Genomic DNA, 16,230 nt, shown 5'->3' with positions numbered 1-16,230 from the left:
GTACCTTACCACGATATAGATAAATATCAACCTTCCTTGAAATCCTGGCTCTATGTTAGACTGATCTAAAGTGGACTCGAACGGAAAGTCTCTGTTTATGTCAGGAAATAACGTGTTGGACTTGATAATGGACAACTTCCATTGTTTTCGCATCCATTCATGAACATCACGATGCCAGAGGCCAACGCCCGCAAAAAATGCACTCGGATTTTGAGAAGTTCTCAGCATTTCCCGTACGCGCTTGAGCCTTTGCACTGCCATTCCAAAGAGAACTACCTATGTAGATGAGTAGTGTTCAAAGAAACCATTAAGTATCTGTTGGTCAGGTCACCGGCAGTAATGACGATCGACAGCCCGCACTTCCCCCAACGGACGTTTTCTCCCAATGAGAGAGTACGAAAAGGGTCATTCGATCTTGGTCAACGCCTCTTCGTTCAGAACTGCGGCACAAGTGCACAGGGGATACTGACTTTACCATACTGACAAGCTCCCAAATTGCGCCATCACGTGCTACCTTTCTCCTCCTCGGTGAGAAAGACTGGGTCCCAGAAGTTCGTTGGTAAGGACAGGTCAAGGAAGTCACCAAAAAGCACGTCAATATCTTCAAGAGCACCCTGCCGGTTTTCCTCAACTCTCTGCAAATCTGCGGGTGAATCCGTAGGACCTTCTTGTGGCGCAACGGGTCCGGGGACGCAACCAGAAACGTCAGGGCTATAATTGTCAGTTGCTACCTGCGTGGTAGAAGCAGGGGTTACTGCATTTGACGCTGACGGGATGATTCCAGGGCCCATCAGCTGCCGAACGCCTTGTCCCTGAGATCGCTGCAGTCCACGCTTTGCCACGTTAATTTCACGCAAGGCCCTGCGTCCCAGGCGTGCCATTGCCTCTGCAGAGTACCAGTAGATGCTCATACCCTCCAACAACGAACAGCACGCCTCTAAACTGGCTTTCGCTCGGTTAAAATGGGTAATCAGCCTACTTGACCGGAATTGCTGATAGGAGACGCTCATGGAAAGCGATAGTGCGTATGGAATGATGGGGAGAGGGGGCAAATCTTGGGCACATTCAGTTGCTACAATGGAGTGTATCCTGACGGCGGCGAGACCTTGTCGGATACTTGAATTTGAGTTTTGGGGGCGATCGTGCATCCTAGACCTGCAGGAAAGAATGGCGACGGCATGATAATACACTTCAAGAAAGCCTTCGAGGCGGTCAGCAGTAGACTGTGGGAAGAGGAAATCCTCCTTGAAAGATCGTGGAGCGTACCCAACATGGTAAAGTCCAATTCCTCCCCGAAGTTGTCACCCATGAGCTCCTCAAAAGACGGAAAGCCGGTTTCCCAGCCTACGGTAGGATCTGCTGATGGCCTATAGAACGAGATCACGGTCGAGAGCAAATCCGAGATGGCAAACCACACGTCAAATGCAGTCTTAGGATGAGAGGTATTGACGATGGGTTTTCTCAGTCCAATGTCCCGGTCGGCAAGGAGAACTGGACGGCCCCCTATGCTTGCGTGCATCTTATCCAAAGTCCAGAGGCACCAGAAAAGTCGCGCGAGAGAATCCCCGTGTACTCGATCAGGTCTGTTCAGGTGCAGACCTGCGGTCTGAGCCTCGTGGATAGCCCGACACAGATGCATAGATGCAGCCTCTGCGCCCTCGTGGCCTTCACCATGTAAAGACATCAGCGCTAATATACGTATGCGGGTGATTCGGTCCGACTCGAGCCCGGCGTCCATCGCGACAACTAGTCCAGTGTATATCTCGGAACCAAACTGTCGAGGCGTACTGAGAGGACAGTTGATGCTTGTACAAAGAAACGAGCTGGCGGCTTGATCCTTGGCAGCCACAAGGCAAATTGCCCGCTCCAGGAACACGGGCGCACTTCCATGAGAGTAGGCACGAAGAAAGGATTCTTTATCAATAAGCGGGAGGATAGGATGGATTCTGGAGAAATAGACGGCAATCAACTGGTCCCGAGTCGACGAAGGCAGACGATGACAAGCATTCAAAGCTGATGAATACCGCTCTTGTAATAGAGAGGCAACAGACTGGGAATGTCGACTCTGCGGAGCAGTGTTTACATCAGACGCTGTATCATCTCCATGGCCATCGCTGCTTTGTGAGCTAATCCAAAGGCCAATCCGATCTCGAAAGCGGCTGCCAGATACGCCATCCAATTTCTCGCGAATCACAGCTTCTGGGTTGAGATCTCCCACAAAGCGTTCTGCTCTGGAATTGTCAGGCGATACAGATGTCAAAATGGTAGGCTTCGCTGGCCCAGCGACGCCCAGAGGGGATGATATTCCGTCTGGCTGCTGATTGCTGTTGGAATGAAGAGCAGTACGCTCGAGATGATCTCCAAGGAGAGCTTGTGCCTGATCTGAGACAGACCCCGAGTTGATAATATGGCGGCAGCGTTTCTTGTTGCAACATGACTTAGCTCTTCAGACCGCCATTGTAGATTAGATGCTGTTGGGGTATACACTCTGGTGACAATATAAAAGGACAGAGGGCTAAAGCACACAGCAGGATGGAATGCACGGGCGGGGAGAGGAAGGTTGGTTGAAAAGTAAAATGATACCTTTCTTCGCTGACAATCTGCGCATGCTCGAAGGGCTCGTCTGCGACTTCGCGATTGGGGAGTATCAGCAACCCATTTGAATTCCATCCTCACATCATAGTGTGAGCTGAATGAAAATACAGATGCGGCAGAATTCCTGAACCTAGGAAGACGGTAGGATGGTTCCTTCTCGGCTGTGTCAGCATCCTTCATAGAAACTCAATGTTTCGTGCAGGGTTATACTCCGAATAATCTAACAACGATCAATCCTGACGCTGATCCATAGCAGCATGAAGTGCTTAGCTAGCACTTAACAGTTGCTGCCATAGGAATAGACTAACCACGGATAGTGATGATTCGGGACCTTTGGGAACGGGTGGTACCAATCTTTATCACCGCAGGGATTATTAATAATAGAGAGGTATAGCGCTGGAGAGTGCACGCTCTGAACTCTCATCTGGATTGAGATCTTTAACTTGAGACAGACTTGAAAGGGTAAATTGACGCCAAGCCCACATTACAGTACTATATACGCGTGAGCCACGCGATCACTGTTAGGACGACGCGTTTACACGGGGAAGCTAAGTGCTGATGCGGAGTATTGGGCAGAGTCCACCAGCTCAATTATGGTGAGATGATTCTACATGTGGATTAATCACATTTCCAAATTAGGTGAGTTTTTCTGCTTAACTCACTGAGTAATTACATTTCATTTCTTCTGGAATTTATCATATTACTCCGTACTACTACCCCTTCATCCTTGTCAAGTCGCGAATATCAACAATCGAGCTCAATTCACACACAAAGGAAGCGCGTCATGGCCAGTCCGACAGGGCTCAAACGTAATGCTAACCATCTATCAACACCAGCGTCTGATGCGAAGAAGCCCAAGGCCAATGGCAGTATCACGTCCTTCTTTGGTGCCCCTAAGCCCAGGCCTGCCAACACGAAAACATTGACCGTTTCGTCCTCTTCGTCGAACTTCAACAAAGACAAATGGGTGGCATCATTGACGTCTGAGCAACAAGAACTCCTGCGACTGGAGATCGATACGTTACATGAAAGCTGGCTGTCTAAGCTCAAGGAGGAGCTGGTCACACCCGAATTCTTGGGGTTGAAGCGATTCTTGAAAAAGGAGAAGGAGTCGGGTGCAAAGATCTTTCCTCCAGAGAATGAGATTTACTCTTGGTGCAACTCCTTTCTAGCCATTTCATCCACGAGGCGCGCCGAACTATGTTGCTAATAAGATCAACGCCAGGTCTCGACATACGCCCTTGGACAAAGTGAAAGTGGTCATCATAGGCCAAGATCCGTATCACAACCATAACCAGGCTCACGGTCTAGCATTCTCGGTTCGGCCTCCCACTCCTGCTCCTCCCTCTCTGGTGAACATCTATACCGGAATCAAAAATGACTACCCTACTTTCCAGCCCCCGCCAAACAAGGGTGGCCTTTTGATACCTTGGGCTGAGCGCGGAGTGCTCATGCTCAACACCTGCTTAACAGTCCGCGCTCATCAGGCGGCAAGCCATTCAAACAAAGGATGGGAACGTTTCACTCAAAAGGCCATCGACACCGTCGCTCGAGTACGAACTAATGGAGTGGTTTTTCTGGCCTGGGGCTCGCCGGCAGGGAAGCGCGTAGCAGGTATCAACCGGCAAAAGCATTGCGTTTTGCAGTCGGTTCATCCTAGTCCGCTCAGCGCTCACAGAGGTTTTGTAAGTCTCGCTTCACTCCCTCGCCATCATGGCACACCCCTACCGAGCCCTGGTGTACTGACGTGAGACTTTATGCGGAGTCTAGTTCAACAATGGCCATTTCAAAAAATGTAACGAGTGGCTCGCCGAACGCTATGGTCCGGATGGCATCATTGACTGGAGTCTGATTCCAAAAAAGACAGGTGGCTCGCTTGCCACTATCTCGGGCCAAGCTCCTGTGAATGCTCAGGTGAAGACATCCACCGCGAAACCGCCTGATTCGAATCCTTCCGAAGAGAGCAAAGTTGCTAGCGTGAAACTTATGGGCCCTGACGGATCCCTTGATGAATTCGACGATGATGTCGATGCACTTGAGGTTCTAGCTGCAGCTGAAGCTGCAACATGAGCTGTTGAATATTTGATTCAATTGGTGTATTTCCACTACTATTAATCACGAAGGGGCCGTCTCTGTGATTCCGGCGTGTTGCAGCTGTATCAGCGTGTCTGTACCATAGAAAATTCAACTATCCTGAGCTTTCTGTTTTGAATCCCTTCCCCAACTCTTCCTTTCACTCGACAGGGTATTCAGGCTGACTGAGCAAGTGCTGCCATCCCCCTCCCCACCCCCCCCTTATCCTGTTGATGAGTGTCAAATGAAGTTTTTTTAACTTGGCGATCTACGACTGTAGTTACCTTGGTTGATTGAGCCGGCGAGCGTAGCGAACATGTTGCTAACAGCAAGACTTAAGGCTTTGTTGCGCCTCTTACCATATTCATTTTGCTAAGCCACATTAAGGTCAAATAGAATTGATATCAAGTGGGCAATCTTGTGTGCTGGGTAGTGAGGTTCCCTGGGAATTGGGATGGCCCGCTCGATAAGCTAAGGGGAAAGTAAAATCTGCTGGGGGTAGGTTACAATCATGAAGTTTGAAATTCGGATACTAAAACGAAGTCCTTCGGCTAAAATAGTAGTTTACAATTCATCATGGTCGTCCTTCTCGTCGCCAGTAGCAACAGGAGCTTCAGCCTCGGTGGATGTAGCCGAAGGGGAAGCGGTAACATCAGCCCCTTCTTCAACCTTCTCCGAGGCAGCCTCAAGAGCGTCGACTTTGTACTTGCCGTTCTCCTTGATGAAGTTCGCCAGATCCTCAACGGTACGGGAGCCAGAATACTCAACGGGAGAATCCTTAGCACCGGCGGGATAGAGTTTGATGGTAGGGAATCCGGTGATGGAATCAGGAACGTCGTTGGCAGTAGCATCGATCTTGGCAATGGTGACCTTATCTTTGAAATCACCAGCATAGAGAGCCGCTAGCTCCTCATACTTGGGGGCCAGACTATGAAAGACTCGTTAGCTCAACTGTTATTCCAGCCTTTTGGTAGAAAGACGGGCAACACTCACGCTTTACAGTGTCCACACCACGGGGCGTAGAATTCGAGAAGAACATCCTTGTCGTTATTGATGACAAGATCCTGGTAGGAGTGAGCCACCACGACTGTGACGGGTCCTTCTTGGGTTTCAGGAATAGGCTCAGACTTGATGCTGGGCTCAACCTTGCCATCAAGAACATCTTGGATGAACTTGCCGACGTCTTTGGCATTGATTTCCTTGGACTGGTCGTAAGGGTACTTGGCGTTCTTCTCCGGATCCTGGATAGCGAACGCGGGGAATGTCTGAGGGTCAAGGTTGAGGTTTCCAGCGTGGGCACCGAACATCTTGGCATCAATTGTGGCGATGTTGATGGATCCCTTGTGCTTCTCAGCAATGGGCTTGAATTCCTCGGCATATTGATCACGCTCCTCCTTGGTCTCAGCGAAGATGTACGCGAGAGGGATACCGGCCTAGAACACGGTCCAGGTTAGCTGGTACGGTAAAGAAGATTATCGTTTCTGATCATTAGGGACAAGAACATACCGTAATATAGCTAGAGTAGGTCTCGGGGCCAATCTCACCCACAAGAGGAGTGCTGGCAGTTTTCACCCAGCTGAGGATCGCTTCCTGCTCGATCGTTCCATCGTAGATAGCCTTCTTCTCGTCAAAGTCCTTGTAGAGCACGATCGAGGGTTGCTTGACACCCTCTGCTTTGGCAATAGCCGAGTCGCTGGTCGCGGCAAAGAGGTAGTTGTCTCTCTGAGATTCAGCGAAAGAGGTGAACACATCATTGGCAGCCTTGTCATCGGAGGCAAAGTAACCGATGACCACTATCTTGTCCATGGTCTTGATCTCCTCGAGGTTCTCTTCAGTGACAGTTGAGACGGCGGGGAGGGACTGCTTGATCATGTAGGAGACAATCCTTTTTGAGTAAGGTTAGTTAATAATGCATAGAGCGACTAGGAGCTGGAAGGGAAGGCCGTATCGAAGGGGAAAGCAGAGCACAGATGATCCGGGACGAGGATTGATAAAGGCGCGCGCTGGGAGTAGTAAAACTTACGAGTCAGCCTGGCGAGCTCCCTGGTAGGGCTTACTGGACTCAGGGCCGCGGAAGATCTTGAGAGTAGGATAGCCCTCGACGCCGTTTTCTTTGCACAGGTCCTCTTGCTCAGTGCAATCGATCTTGACCAAGGGTATATTTTTCCCCTTGAGCTCAGTAGCAGCCTCTTCGTATTTGGGAGCTAGAGCCTTGCAGTGGCCGCACCAGGGCGCATAGAACTCGGCCAGCACCAAGTCATGCTCTTTCATAAAATCCTTGAACGAGTCCTTGGTCAGAGAGACGACATCGGAAGTGGTATCAGCTGTCGCGTCAGCAGCAGAGGCTACCGCGCTAGCCCCGAGAAGGCTTAAAAGAAAGGGAGCAAAAGACCGCATTATATAGAAAAAGTCTCGGAAACAAAACGAAACGACGGTTAATGGGGTAAATCAAGACCAAAGATGTAGGTCGTCTTGTAAGTAGCTGCAGACTCAATCGTCCTGCTCGACTGGGGAGTTGAGATTTAGACAAGAATGAATCTCTGTCCGGGTTGCTACCCTACAGCTTAAAGGCAGAGATGAGAGCGATGAGAAGAGCACAGCGGAGGGAGAACAGACGATCCAAGAGGTGAGCGGCCCCATTAAGTACAGCTATGGGGAAGCGTTGAGGACAGTTTGTTCTTTCTGCAGTCAGCTGGCTGTTCGAGCTCTGTGACTGGCTCCGCTCAGCCGCTTAAACTGTGAATGCTGCAAGGGATCCGTAAAACCATGGGTAAATACCCCGTAAATAAGATAGTTGATAAATCATATCCAGCCAGGTAACAATAATACGTACCCATAATACCTTACCCACCTCGAATCCATAGATAATACCTAAGGTACCTAAGTAGGGCCATAAATCCCAAAGTAGCTAGGTAAGTTTTCGACGGAGAATGTCCCGTACCCCAAGTCCTACCTTAGGTAGGTTAGACGCCAGTAAGAGTCTTCAATAGATACCCGTCCCTCTGTTCTCTATAACGTTCATATCGCTACCTTAAGGTATATAGATACTGTACGTACTTCGCAGGACAGGTAAGGTAGATAGCAGCCTAGTATGTACCTAGCTACCTATGCTCTAGGTACTCTTTGCATTCCCCTGCATTTCTTTGGTATTTGGAGGATCTATATCGCCTACCTAGAGACAGGCACACCTGACAAAATAACGAAAGTACCTAGGTACCTAAGTAAGGTAACTTGTCGTGTAATTTATTACATCTATAAGTAAGGTAGGTAAGGCACCATAATGTAAGGTACCTTCCATTAGGAATGATAAGGGTGCCATACATGGAGTCTAGTACGGTGTCATTACCAGGTGGTATTGTCCCCTCCTCTTTGTTAAGGTACGGAGTACCTAGAGGTTCCTTACTTTATGTACCTACCTTGCCATGAATGATACCATTCATGGAAGCCGAAGGTTGTACTCAGTATCATACATCTATTCATCTGCTCTTAAAATATTAGTTTCTGACTCCTATAACTGGATAGGAGTTCAGAGTAGTAAGGTACATAGTATAAAAATACTTAAGGTACCTTAGCAGGTGCCGAGGTACTTACACTAGGGACTCTGCCATCTTGACACTGTGAGACGGTTGAGGGAGTGCTACTCTACTGCGTAGACATATTTACGCCCTCCACACCCCAACAGGATTGCAACAGCTACCTGAATTATCAACACAATATTATCAAAAAATAGTCATAACTTCGGAAATCGGGGGACGGGTCCTTGACTCTCAAGGTGGTGACTTAGACTAAAAGCAAGTAATAAACTTATTTGACATACCACAAGCTTATGGACAGTTGGAAACTCGTGTAAGAAGTGTGATACCTACAGATTCCATACTGAATTTGCCACATAATTTTATATTATTCAGAGCAGTGCCCGGCTGCCATAGAGTAGAAGATGCTACTAAGGCTGTTACGAGGCAGGGAAATGATGTTTCGTGCGTCTTCTATACAAAATTGATGAGACGATGTCGATCCAGTTGATCATCCACACTATTGAGATACTTCCTCATTCTCGATGCGCGTTTTTAAGCCGGAAAGTCGATCCCTGACAAATCATAAAATGGAGGCTGAGGACTCCCGGACCTCACTGCCTCCTGATGGATTAGGATTATGAATAGATAAGTGTTTGATTGTCCACTAGAAGCAGCAAATAGAATTTGGATGAGCTGAATGAGTAAGTGACTTTGCCTGGAGGTCCTCAGTAAACCAGTCATTTTCGAATATTGCAAGTTAATCGGTGAGGGCGAGCCTAAGGCACGGATACAATGAATTTTGGTTAGCCCCGGCCGGACTTCTTTAACAAATTGTATGGTCCATAATACTCTCTACATGGCTTGGAGTCATTATGGGAAATTTACACTTCTGTGGCAGAGTATGGTAGCATTAATGGCACGTCCAAAAGCACTGAAACGCGGAAACATTCCCTTCTCCAGTAGTATAAAGCTTCGAGTCGCTTGCTTGTTGCTTGCTTGTAGAGCTATGTAGTTCACTGTGCCATTTGCACTCCAAGTTAGTGCGTACTCGGTCCTGTCCGAGAGAAAAGAGACAGAGACAATGATTGTAGAGAGGGAGAGAGAAGCAAGTTCCTAGCCAACGAGGCTAGCCATGTTCCAATAAGTGTTGACCGAATTGGCTTCCATCCAAGCCTGGCTCTGCTGGGCAACTCTAATGATCGCTTAGAAGATCGATAGTACAGTATCTATAGCTCACTTGGCGGGGCGCGGTCCTCGTTTCCCGGAAGCGTTCCGTAGGTTTGAGCGCCTGATGGCTGCAACTCTGCAGCAAGAGCAAGCGCATCTCTCTTCCCTCGTTCAACATCCACAAGTAGCATCAGTGGCAATGGGAGAAATATCAAAATTGCAAGGAACACAAATGCCGGCCGAATTTCACCGTAGCGATCGGTGATGATGCCGACAATTGCAGGGCCAAAAATGCTCGACCCTTTGTCAGTAATGGCATAAAGCGCATAGAATGCTGCTTCGTTGCCAGGAGGAATCAACTCTCCGAAGAAACTGCGGCAGTAAGAGGACAGGCCGCCCATGACAAGCCCATACACAATTCCCAGTGGGAACATCTCCCACGGCTGCTGGAGGCCCAAAAACCCGAGGCTCTTGATTGCTGGAATAAACCCCAAAAGACCATAGAGAGGCACTAGCTCGAATAAGAGAATGCATGCAATGATTGTTTGTGACGCGCTGAGATTGAGTACCCGCGAAACACTACTCCAAGAGAACGCCCCCAAGACACCGGCCACCATTGCAATCACATTGATTAGTCCCAAAGCTGCGGGTTGCATATTGAGTTGTGTCTTTGCAAAGAGTACCGCAGTCCCGCTGACGGTGGCAATTCCATCACTGAGAAGAAACCAAGCGGCGAGAAACAGTAAGATATCTTTGAGATGACGTGTCCGCACTGCTGTCCGATAAAGCGACTTCCAGGCATATGCCATGTAACCGATCCAAGAGCGGGTGTGCTTCCCCTGATGAGTGGTAGTCAATGGTGGGCCTGGGCGAGATCGCAGCCAGAGCGCGGCAGGTATTGTAAAAATAAACCACCAAATCCCGATTAGAAACAGTACGAGACGCAGGGAGAAGGTAGTTTGGTTGGTAGCGATGACGACGAGGATGCAGACGGTTTGTAGGATAATGGCACCGATGTAGCCGATTCCAATTCCAAAAGAAGATATCCGAGTTGATAGCTTCAGCTCTTGCGAAACTGTAATGGGAGTTGCGGGATGCATGCCCGCTGCAGCGTTTTCGCTATTTCCTTGATGGGCATGAAGCAGGGGCGAGGTGGCATTAGACTCAATGCCCTGATCAATATCGTTTCTGGTATCAGAATGACCTTCTTGGGCGCGAGAACCATCCAAAGCAGGGGGCGGTTCGCGAACACCCCGAAGCACAGAAGGATGATGGCGTACCAACAAGGGTAGGAATGAATTCAAAAGCACAAAGGAGGCTCCAAAGCAGGTGTTTGCGATTATCGCAATCACTGCCCCCACCATATAGATCTTAGGCACCACGCCCAGAAAGAGCATTGTGGAGACCGAGCCAATCACAGCGAAAGCCACTAGAAGCAGCTTTCGATGACTTCCATGGTCTGCGGCTCCTGACATCGATATGATCAGGATGGCTTGAATAAAGACACTCACCGAGAAGGTATACATTGCGAAACTTGCAGTATTTATCTCGACACCGAATATATAGACCACACACTGGTTTACCACTGTTGGTCCTCCGGCTTCATATCTTGAAGAAAGCGTCCACTGGGCTTGTGTGGACGTCTTCGATGGACCATTCAAGGTAGCACTGCAGGGGGTCACCTTATCGGACAAAAGAACACCGCGGTCGCGAGCCATTTGCTCCAAGGTAATGGGGAGGAAGGAGCCTATGGTAAATGTCAACTTTAGGAGCGAATGAATGCGAGCGAAGGTCTGATGCCAGACATGTGCATACCCATAGCGCAGACCGTAAAAACCTCCGCTGCCCAGCCATAGCTATACCATCCGGCGAGTTCCTTTTTGCTGGTGGGCCGAATATCATCCCCAGGGTATTGCGGCCGCGTGATGCTCGTTTCGGTTTCATCGCCAGCCCGCATATTGACAGCAACTTGAGACACGCGCTAGCATGATATAAAAGGTCTGGTTGTTCGAAGCAATTGCTCTCTCAGCAACTTAAGCCGTAAGTTGTACCTCTATATCATGATGTTTAAGCGTTAGGCAGGTAAGAAAAGGAATAGCCAACCCACCAGAGTAGAAAGCACTGTTTTCCGATAGACCGCCAACCTAGACTCATGGAAGAAATGTCAGCAGGCGATTGAATGGGCTCTCCAAAGCATTGCTTGACCATACTAGGAAATCACGCAGGCTGGGTAACATCAGACATTGCGTCAGCTCCACTGGATAAAGTCGAGTAAGGAGCCTTTTACCAAAGAATTATTTAGGGTATTGCAGTAACGACATAAGTTAGGTTCCCTAACTTAGTGGACGAACATAGTGCTGAGGCAAAAGTAATCACTATGTGGAATAACAAGTGAAGATTATTTTGTCCCCCGGGTATCTCGCACACGTTAAGGAATGACTGGCCATCGTCATCAGCTGGGGACCCATCGACTTGAGCTCCTTACCTCAGTGGCAGCTTACCTTATCCATACTTTAGCTATGTTAGGTAATCTTGACCTAAATACTCCGTAGGTTAGTGGAAATGCGGAGAGAGAACGGTACGCAGGTACCTTATGTAAGTAACAGACGCTAAGGTAAAAATCAGGTTATATTACCGATAATTAAAAACATCCGGATCTTACTAAGGTAAGTACGTAGTAGTAATCCGTCAGGAATACCTTACTTCCTTCAGGCACCAAGGCACTTCATGAATCTGCAATCCATCATCTCTTTTTCCGAGCGCACGAGTACTGCACCTTTTAGACAATAATACATCAGCGCATCAGCTTCTCAATATTCCTTTCCATTGCCTGTATATGCGCAGTATATCTGCAAGCATCATCTGTGGCGTGGTCCCCCTCTTAATCTTCCACAGGGCATAGACGCAATCTCCTTGTTTGCTTCAGCAAAGGGCTGAAGCCTCTGATGGATTCCACCCTTCCGTTCGCAAGAACCTCCGAATCCTATGTCTGAACAGTGAATCGCAGTCAGACGGAAAAGACTTAGTGTATGGGTTATCTGTCATCCTGCTGAATTCTTTTACTTTATGTGTCTCTTGAGCAGGGCCGACCAACGCCAGTTTTCGTGGCTAATACCTTCACAAACTCTCGATCGCGCACCTGAATCAATTCTATAAGGCCGATAAAACTACCTCATAAGGTCCTTGTTCAAACTTGCTCTCGCGTCATTCTTTACTTCACTGGAAGTTACCCTACCTTCGGTGCCCTTGCAGTGCTCTCGTCGAACTAGCTTTGCGCATACCAGTTGATCACGGATGACAGCAAGCTGAAGCGGTTGTTCCAGCGGGTTGAGTACTGTCAGCTTCCCTTCCTGGCCCTAACGCCGGCGTATCTGGGCTAGCACCCGAGTCAGGTCGCTCACCTTTGTGCTGTGCAGAGGGTGAAGGGGGGGGAGAGCTGATCCCAGAGGCCGGAGGTGCCGTATCTGGAGACATGCCGGGCGTCATCATGGATAATGCTACTGTTGGCCGGCCCGGGCATGTGCCAGATACTCAGACGCCGAGTAATGGAGATAACTTGCGAAATGGGTCGTTACATATCAATGGAGCAGCCAAAGGAGCCAAAGATCACGACCCTGATAGGGAAAGTTATACTGGCAAACCTGGAATTGACGGACACAGAGCTCTGCCTGAGCTACCACATATTACTCAGGGATTCTTTCCGTTTTCAACGCTAGTCAACCGATCTGTGCAGCAATGCTGGAATGAGCTATCTGACCTTATTACAGAGCTGGCGGCAATACAAGTGTCACCACATAGCTCAACGCCTTTGTTGCCTGTCAATGGAAAATCTCCTGGGAATCAGTCTCCCGAAAACGTCCAGAAAAAGCTCAGAATACTAGATTTTGCTCATGCTAAACGGGCCGAGTTCATTAAACTTCTCGTTCTTTCACAATGGAGTCGGCGAGCGCGCGATGTCAGTAAATTAATTGACCTGCAAAATTTCATTCGCGCTCGCCATCAAGCTTTTGTGGATGCGTTGCAGCGTGTGGGAGATATGAAACGGGACCTGGTGCAGGCTCAGGTGGCCAATCCGGATCTCCAAACTGCCCTGGAGATCTTGTCCAAGGGCAGTCTGGAATCCTTAGCGGATGTAAGCCATGTTTGCACGCACGAAGCTCAACAATTACTGACTCAAAGTTGTCTAGCTCGGCTACAAGTCCTCCAAACTTCTAACAGCGAGAGGAGCTCTGAGACGGTTGCATAAAATAAACAGAATCATCAGTGCCAGACTTGCATTACATGATTCAATCCCTCACCCATTCCGGACCTACCGAGTTCACGACGGCCGAGTTACTTTTGTCGTGCGCGGCGAATTTGAGCTCGACTTATCCGTCGGAGCAGAAAGCGAGCTCTCCCAATTCTTCTTCGTTGACATCCGCTTTCTTTACTTCCCATCCTCCGACATTCCGAAAGGTCGGATGTCCAATGAGATTGATGCTAAAGTCAATGATAAACTGCGTGAAAGCGGCTTGACAGGCTGCTTCAATTTCCTGCATGGCTTGGTATTGACCAATAAAATTCATATATTATTCAAGCAGGCCATCGAGTTGGCTAAAGGCCTTTGGTCAGAAACATTACGTGTTGAGCTTTTGCATCGAACCTTGGTTATACAATATTGGGCCCTAAAACCAGGACCTAAGAGTTGGGTCGAGGTTGGGGTCAAGAGCGGTAATGGGGAGGCTGACTGCCTAGGCTTTGGGATACCATGCCTAGGCTTGCGTTGGATGAGGGACGGCCAGGAGGTCGACAGTAGAGACATCGAGTTCGATCCAGAGGATTTGTCAATGGAGTGTCTCCTGCGGAGTGTCATTGCTCTACATATATCTTATTTGCTCTCCTCAGCTTACGGCATCCTAAGTGAATATTCGCTATTCTCCGCCGGCACTTTGTCTTCACAAGCTATTTTGAATGGCACTGAGCCTGGCGAATGTCAACTCTCTGTCCAGCTCACGGGCTCCAGACATCTTCGGGTATCCATTGAGCCGATGTCAGGAGCCGTCATCTTGTCCGCCACCCCTGGTCTCTCAGAACGTTCCGAAAGTGATGCCAGTCTGGACAGGTCCACCATCGATGATTTGGTGGCCCGTGTTTCTCAGCTTCGTTGCATCGCGGCCATAGAGGAACTTGAGTCTAATGTCAGGATTTTGGGTTTTGAAACAGTCAGCCCAAAGGGACTCAGAAACGATATCCGGAAAGTTTTTCCAGCTAATGTCTTGCGTTTTTCCCTCTTCTGGCATCCTTCCTGGGAGCGAAATTGGGTCGTGGCTGCAACAAGCAGCATCACAGGTGACAACTGGTGGGTTGTGCAACTTCGCCGATCCTCAGAAGTTGCAACAGATTTTTCGGTCTCCGATACAAGTGTTCCACTTTGTTCAGGGCATAGCATGAGCGATACCTTTCTTGCCACGAGCCACCAAGCTCGCCCTTCCTCATTCCCCGATTTGGGCTACTGTCTTTCTGGAATGGTAGCAATTCATGCCAACGTCAGCTATCTATCCGATTTGCAATCAGTTGAGTTTCATCCACCATTGTGCGCATTGAAGGTTGAGTCCGATCTTCAAATCCCGGATATTTTCATTCGCTACCAAGTATCGAACCTTCCTCGGGCGCTTCAGCTAGTGTTGCCCGCGGGTCTGAAGAGAAAGAACCTTCTCAAGGATACAGTTCGCCTTGCCTTCCATGGGATTGACCGTCACAAGAATATGGCCATATTTGTGGCGTATGGCAACTTGGTGGGACCTTGGACAGATTTATGCACATTAGTTTCAAAGTCGGACAGCTCCCTAGTTTTCAAGCGAGGAGGCAGTGGCTTTGCCCTTCGGCTTCTCGCTCCAGCTGGTCGACCTGTGATCGTACAGCTGTTTAAAAGCCTGCAGACTCTGGAGTGCACGTTGTCAATTCTCGATTTTCTTCGGCAAAGGAAATTGACACCTCAGTCGTTATCGCTTACTCATATAGCCTTTGCTTACGGCCCAAGAAGGGATCTCTCAGCCATTGTCGGGATCGAGTTGTCCGAGGTCCCCTCTTCTGCGGAGCTTGACCCTGTTCGCATTCTAGCAGGGACTGACCCCTTACTTTTTCTCACTCTGGGTATTCGATTTAAGCATCCGAACCCTCATCGCCGGGTCCAGGGGTCTCTCGCTGCCCTTTTAAACCATGCTTCTAATGACTCTGGTTTGGATTTCGTAACCGAGATTCTCTCTTTTACACTTCCCTTGATGCGAGCCTTGGAGCAAATAACATCTAACGCGTCTCGCCAGGAGTCGTTCAGGTTACAGGTGATTGTGCGCAATGCTTACACATTCCTCCTCCATTATACTTATCAGGGCTTCCGTTTCCAACTCACAACGAGCCAGCATTCGGGGCAATTGACTTGGGTACTAAGGGAATTGAGCAGCCCAGGGCCCGGCCCAGGCCATGACCAACTCAAAGCCAGGCTGCGAGGCACATTGTATCATTCCAAGGGAAACGGTTGGAAAGGTCTTGGAAATGGAGTGGTTGCAAGCGCTGAGGGAGTCGGCAACCTTATTTGGGCCCTCGATGGATGTTTCACCGGCGCTCAGCATAATACTTGGTTACCGCGAGAAACTAAATCTGATCACGATTACTCAACTCAGCCAGTACCGGAGAAACAGAGTCAAACCGGGGCACCATCGCAGGCTGGCATGGCTAAGGATACTACGACGACGGCGAACTTCGTTAATGACAGAAGTCTTCAGCGAAACCCTGTGGCTTCCAACGCTGCAGATGTTATTACAATTGACTGAAACCTCTCTATAAAGTCATCGCGACTTTTTCATCTCTCTTATACCCCGGGGGACACCGACTTCGCGCATGT

General features: G+C 49.0%; 4 protein-coding genes across 4 annotated transcripts; 2 read left to right on the top strand and 2 right to left on the bottom strand.

Annotated features, from left to right (window-relative positions):
• Window positions 1–503: 503 nt before the first annotated feature.
• On the bottom strand, window positions 504–2,775 carry ALT_4281 (transcription factor domain-containing protein; the record flags this gene model as incomplete). The annotated part of the gene is made up of 3 exons (XM_033563549.2): window positions 504–1,201; window positions 1,267–2,382; window positions 2,598–2,775. The coding sequence occupies 3 exons, from the start codon at window positions 2,773–2,775 to the stop codon at window positions 504–506; spliced, it is 1,992 nt and encodes a 663-aa protein (XP_033419440.2).
• A 604-nt stretch (window positions 2,776–3,379) lies between these two features.
• Window positions 3,380–4,665, top strand: ALT_4280 (uracil-DNA glycosylase; the record flags this gene model as incomplete). Its single annotated transcript, XM_033563550.2, has 3 exons — window positions 3,380–3,750; window positions 3,821–4,280; window positions 4,366–4,665. 3 exons carry the CDS (start codon window positions 3,380–3,382, stop codon window positions 4,663–4,665), a joined length of 1,131 nt encoding a protein of 376 aa, XP_033419441.1.
• Window positions 4,666–5,232: 567 nt separating this feature from the next.
• On the bottom strand, window positions 5,233–11,307 carry ALT_4279 (autophagy-related protein 22-1; the record flags this gene model as incomplete). The annotated part of the gene is made up of 6 exons (XM_033563551.2): window positions 5,233–5,596; window positions 5,662–6,101; window positions 6,175–6,553; window positions 6,692–6,992; window positions 9,421–11,097; window positions 11,166–11,307. 6 exons carry the CDS (start codon window positions 11,305–11,307, stop codon window positions 5,233–5,235), a joined length of 3,303 nt encoding a protein of 1,100 aa, XP_033419442.2.
• A 1,515-nt stretch (window positions 11,308–12,822) lies between these two features.
• ALT_4278 (mediator of RNA polymerase II transcription subunit 14) lies at window positions 12,823–16,159 on the top strand (the record flags this gene model as incomplete). The annotated part of the gene is made up of 2 exons (XM_033563553.2): window positions 12,823–13,482; window positions 13,538–16,159. The coding sequence occupies 2 exons, from the start codon at window positions 12,823–12,825 to the stop codon at window positions 16,157–16,159; spliced, it is 3,282 nt and encodes a 1,093-aa protein (XP_033419444.2).
• Between the last annotated feature and the right edge of the window lie 71 nt (window positions 16,160–16,230).

Source organism: Aspergillus lentulus (genome assembly GCF_001445615.1).
Source record: "Aspergillus lentulus DNA, contig: Alt08, strain: IFM 54703, whole genome shotgun sequence".
Lineage (NCBI taxonomy): Eukaryota > Fungi > Ascomycota > Eurotiomycetes > Eurotiales > Aspergillaceae > Aspergillus > Aspergillus lentulus.
Note: the sequence above shows the minus strand (reverse complement) of the source record. Positions and strands in the feature narration are given on the sequence as shown.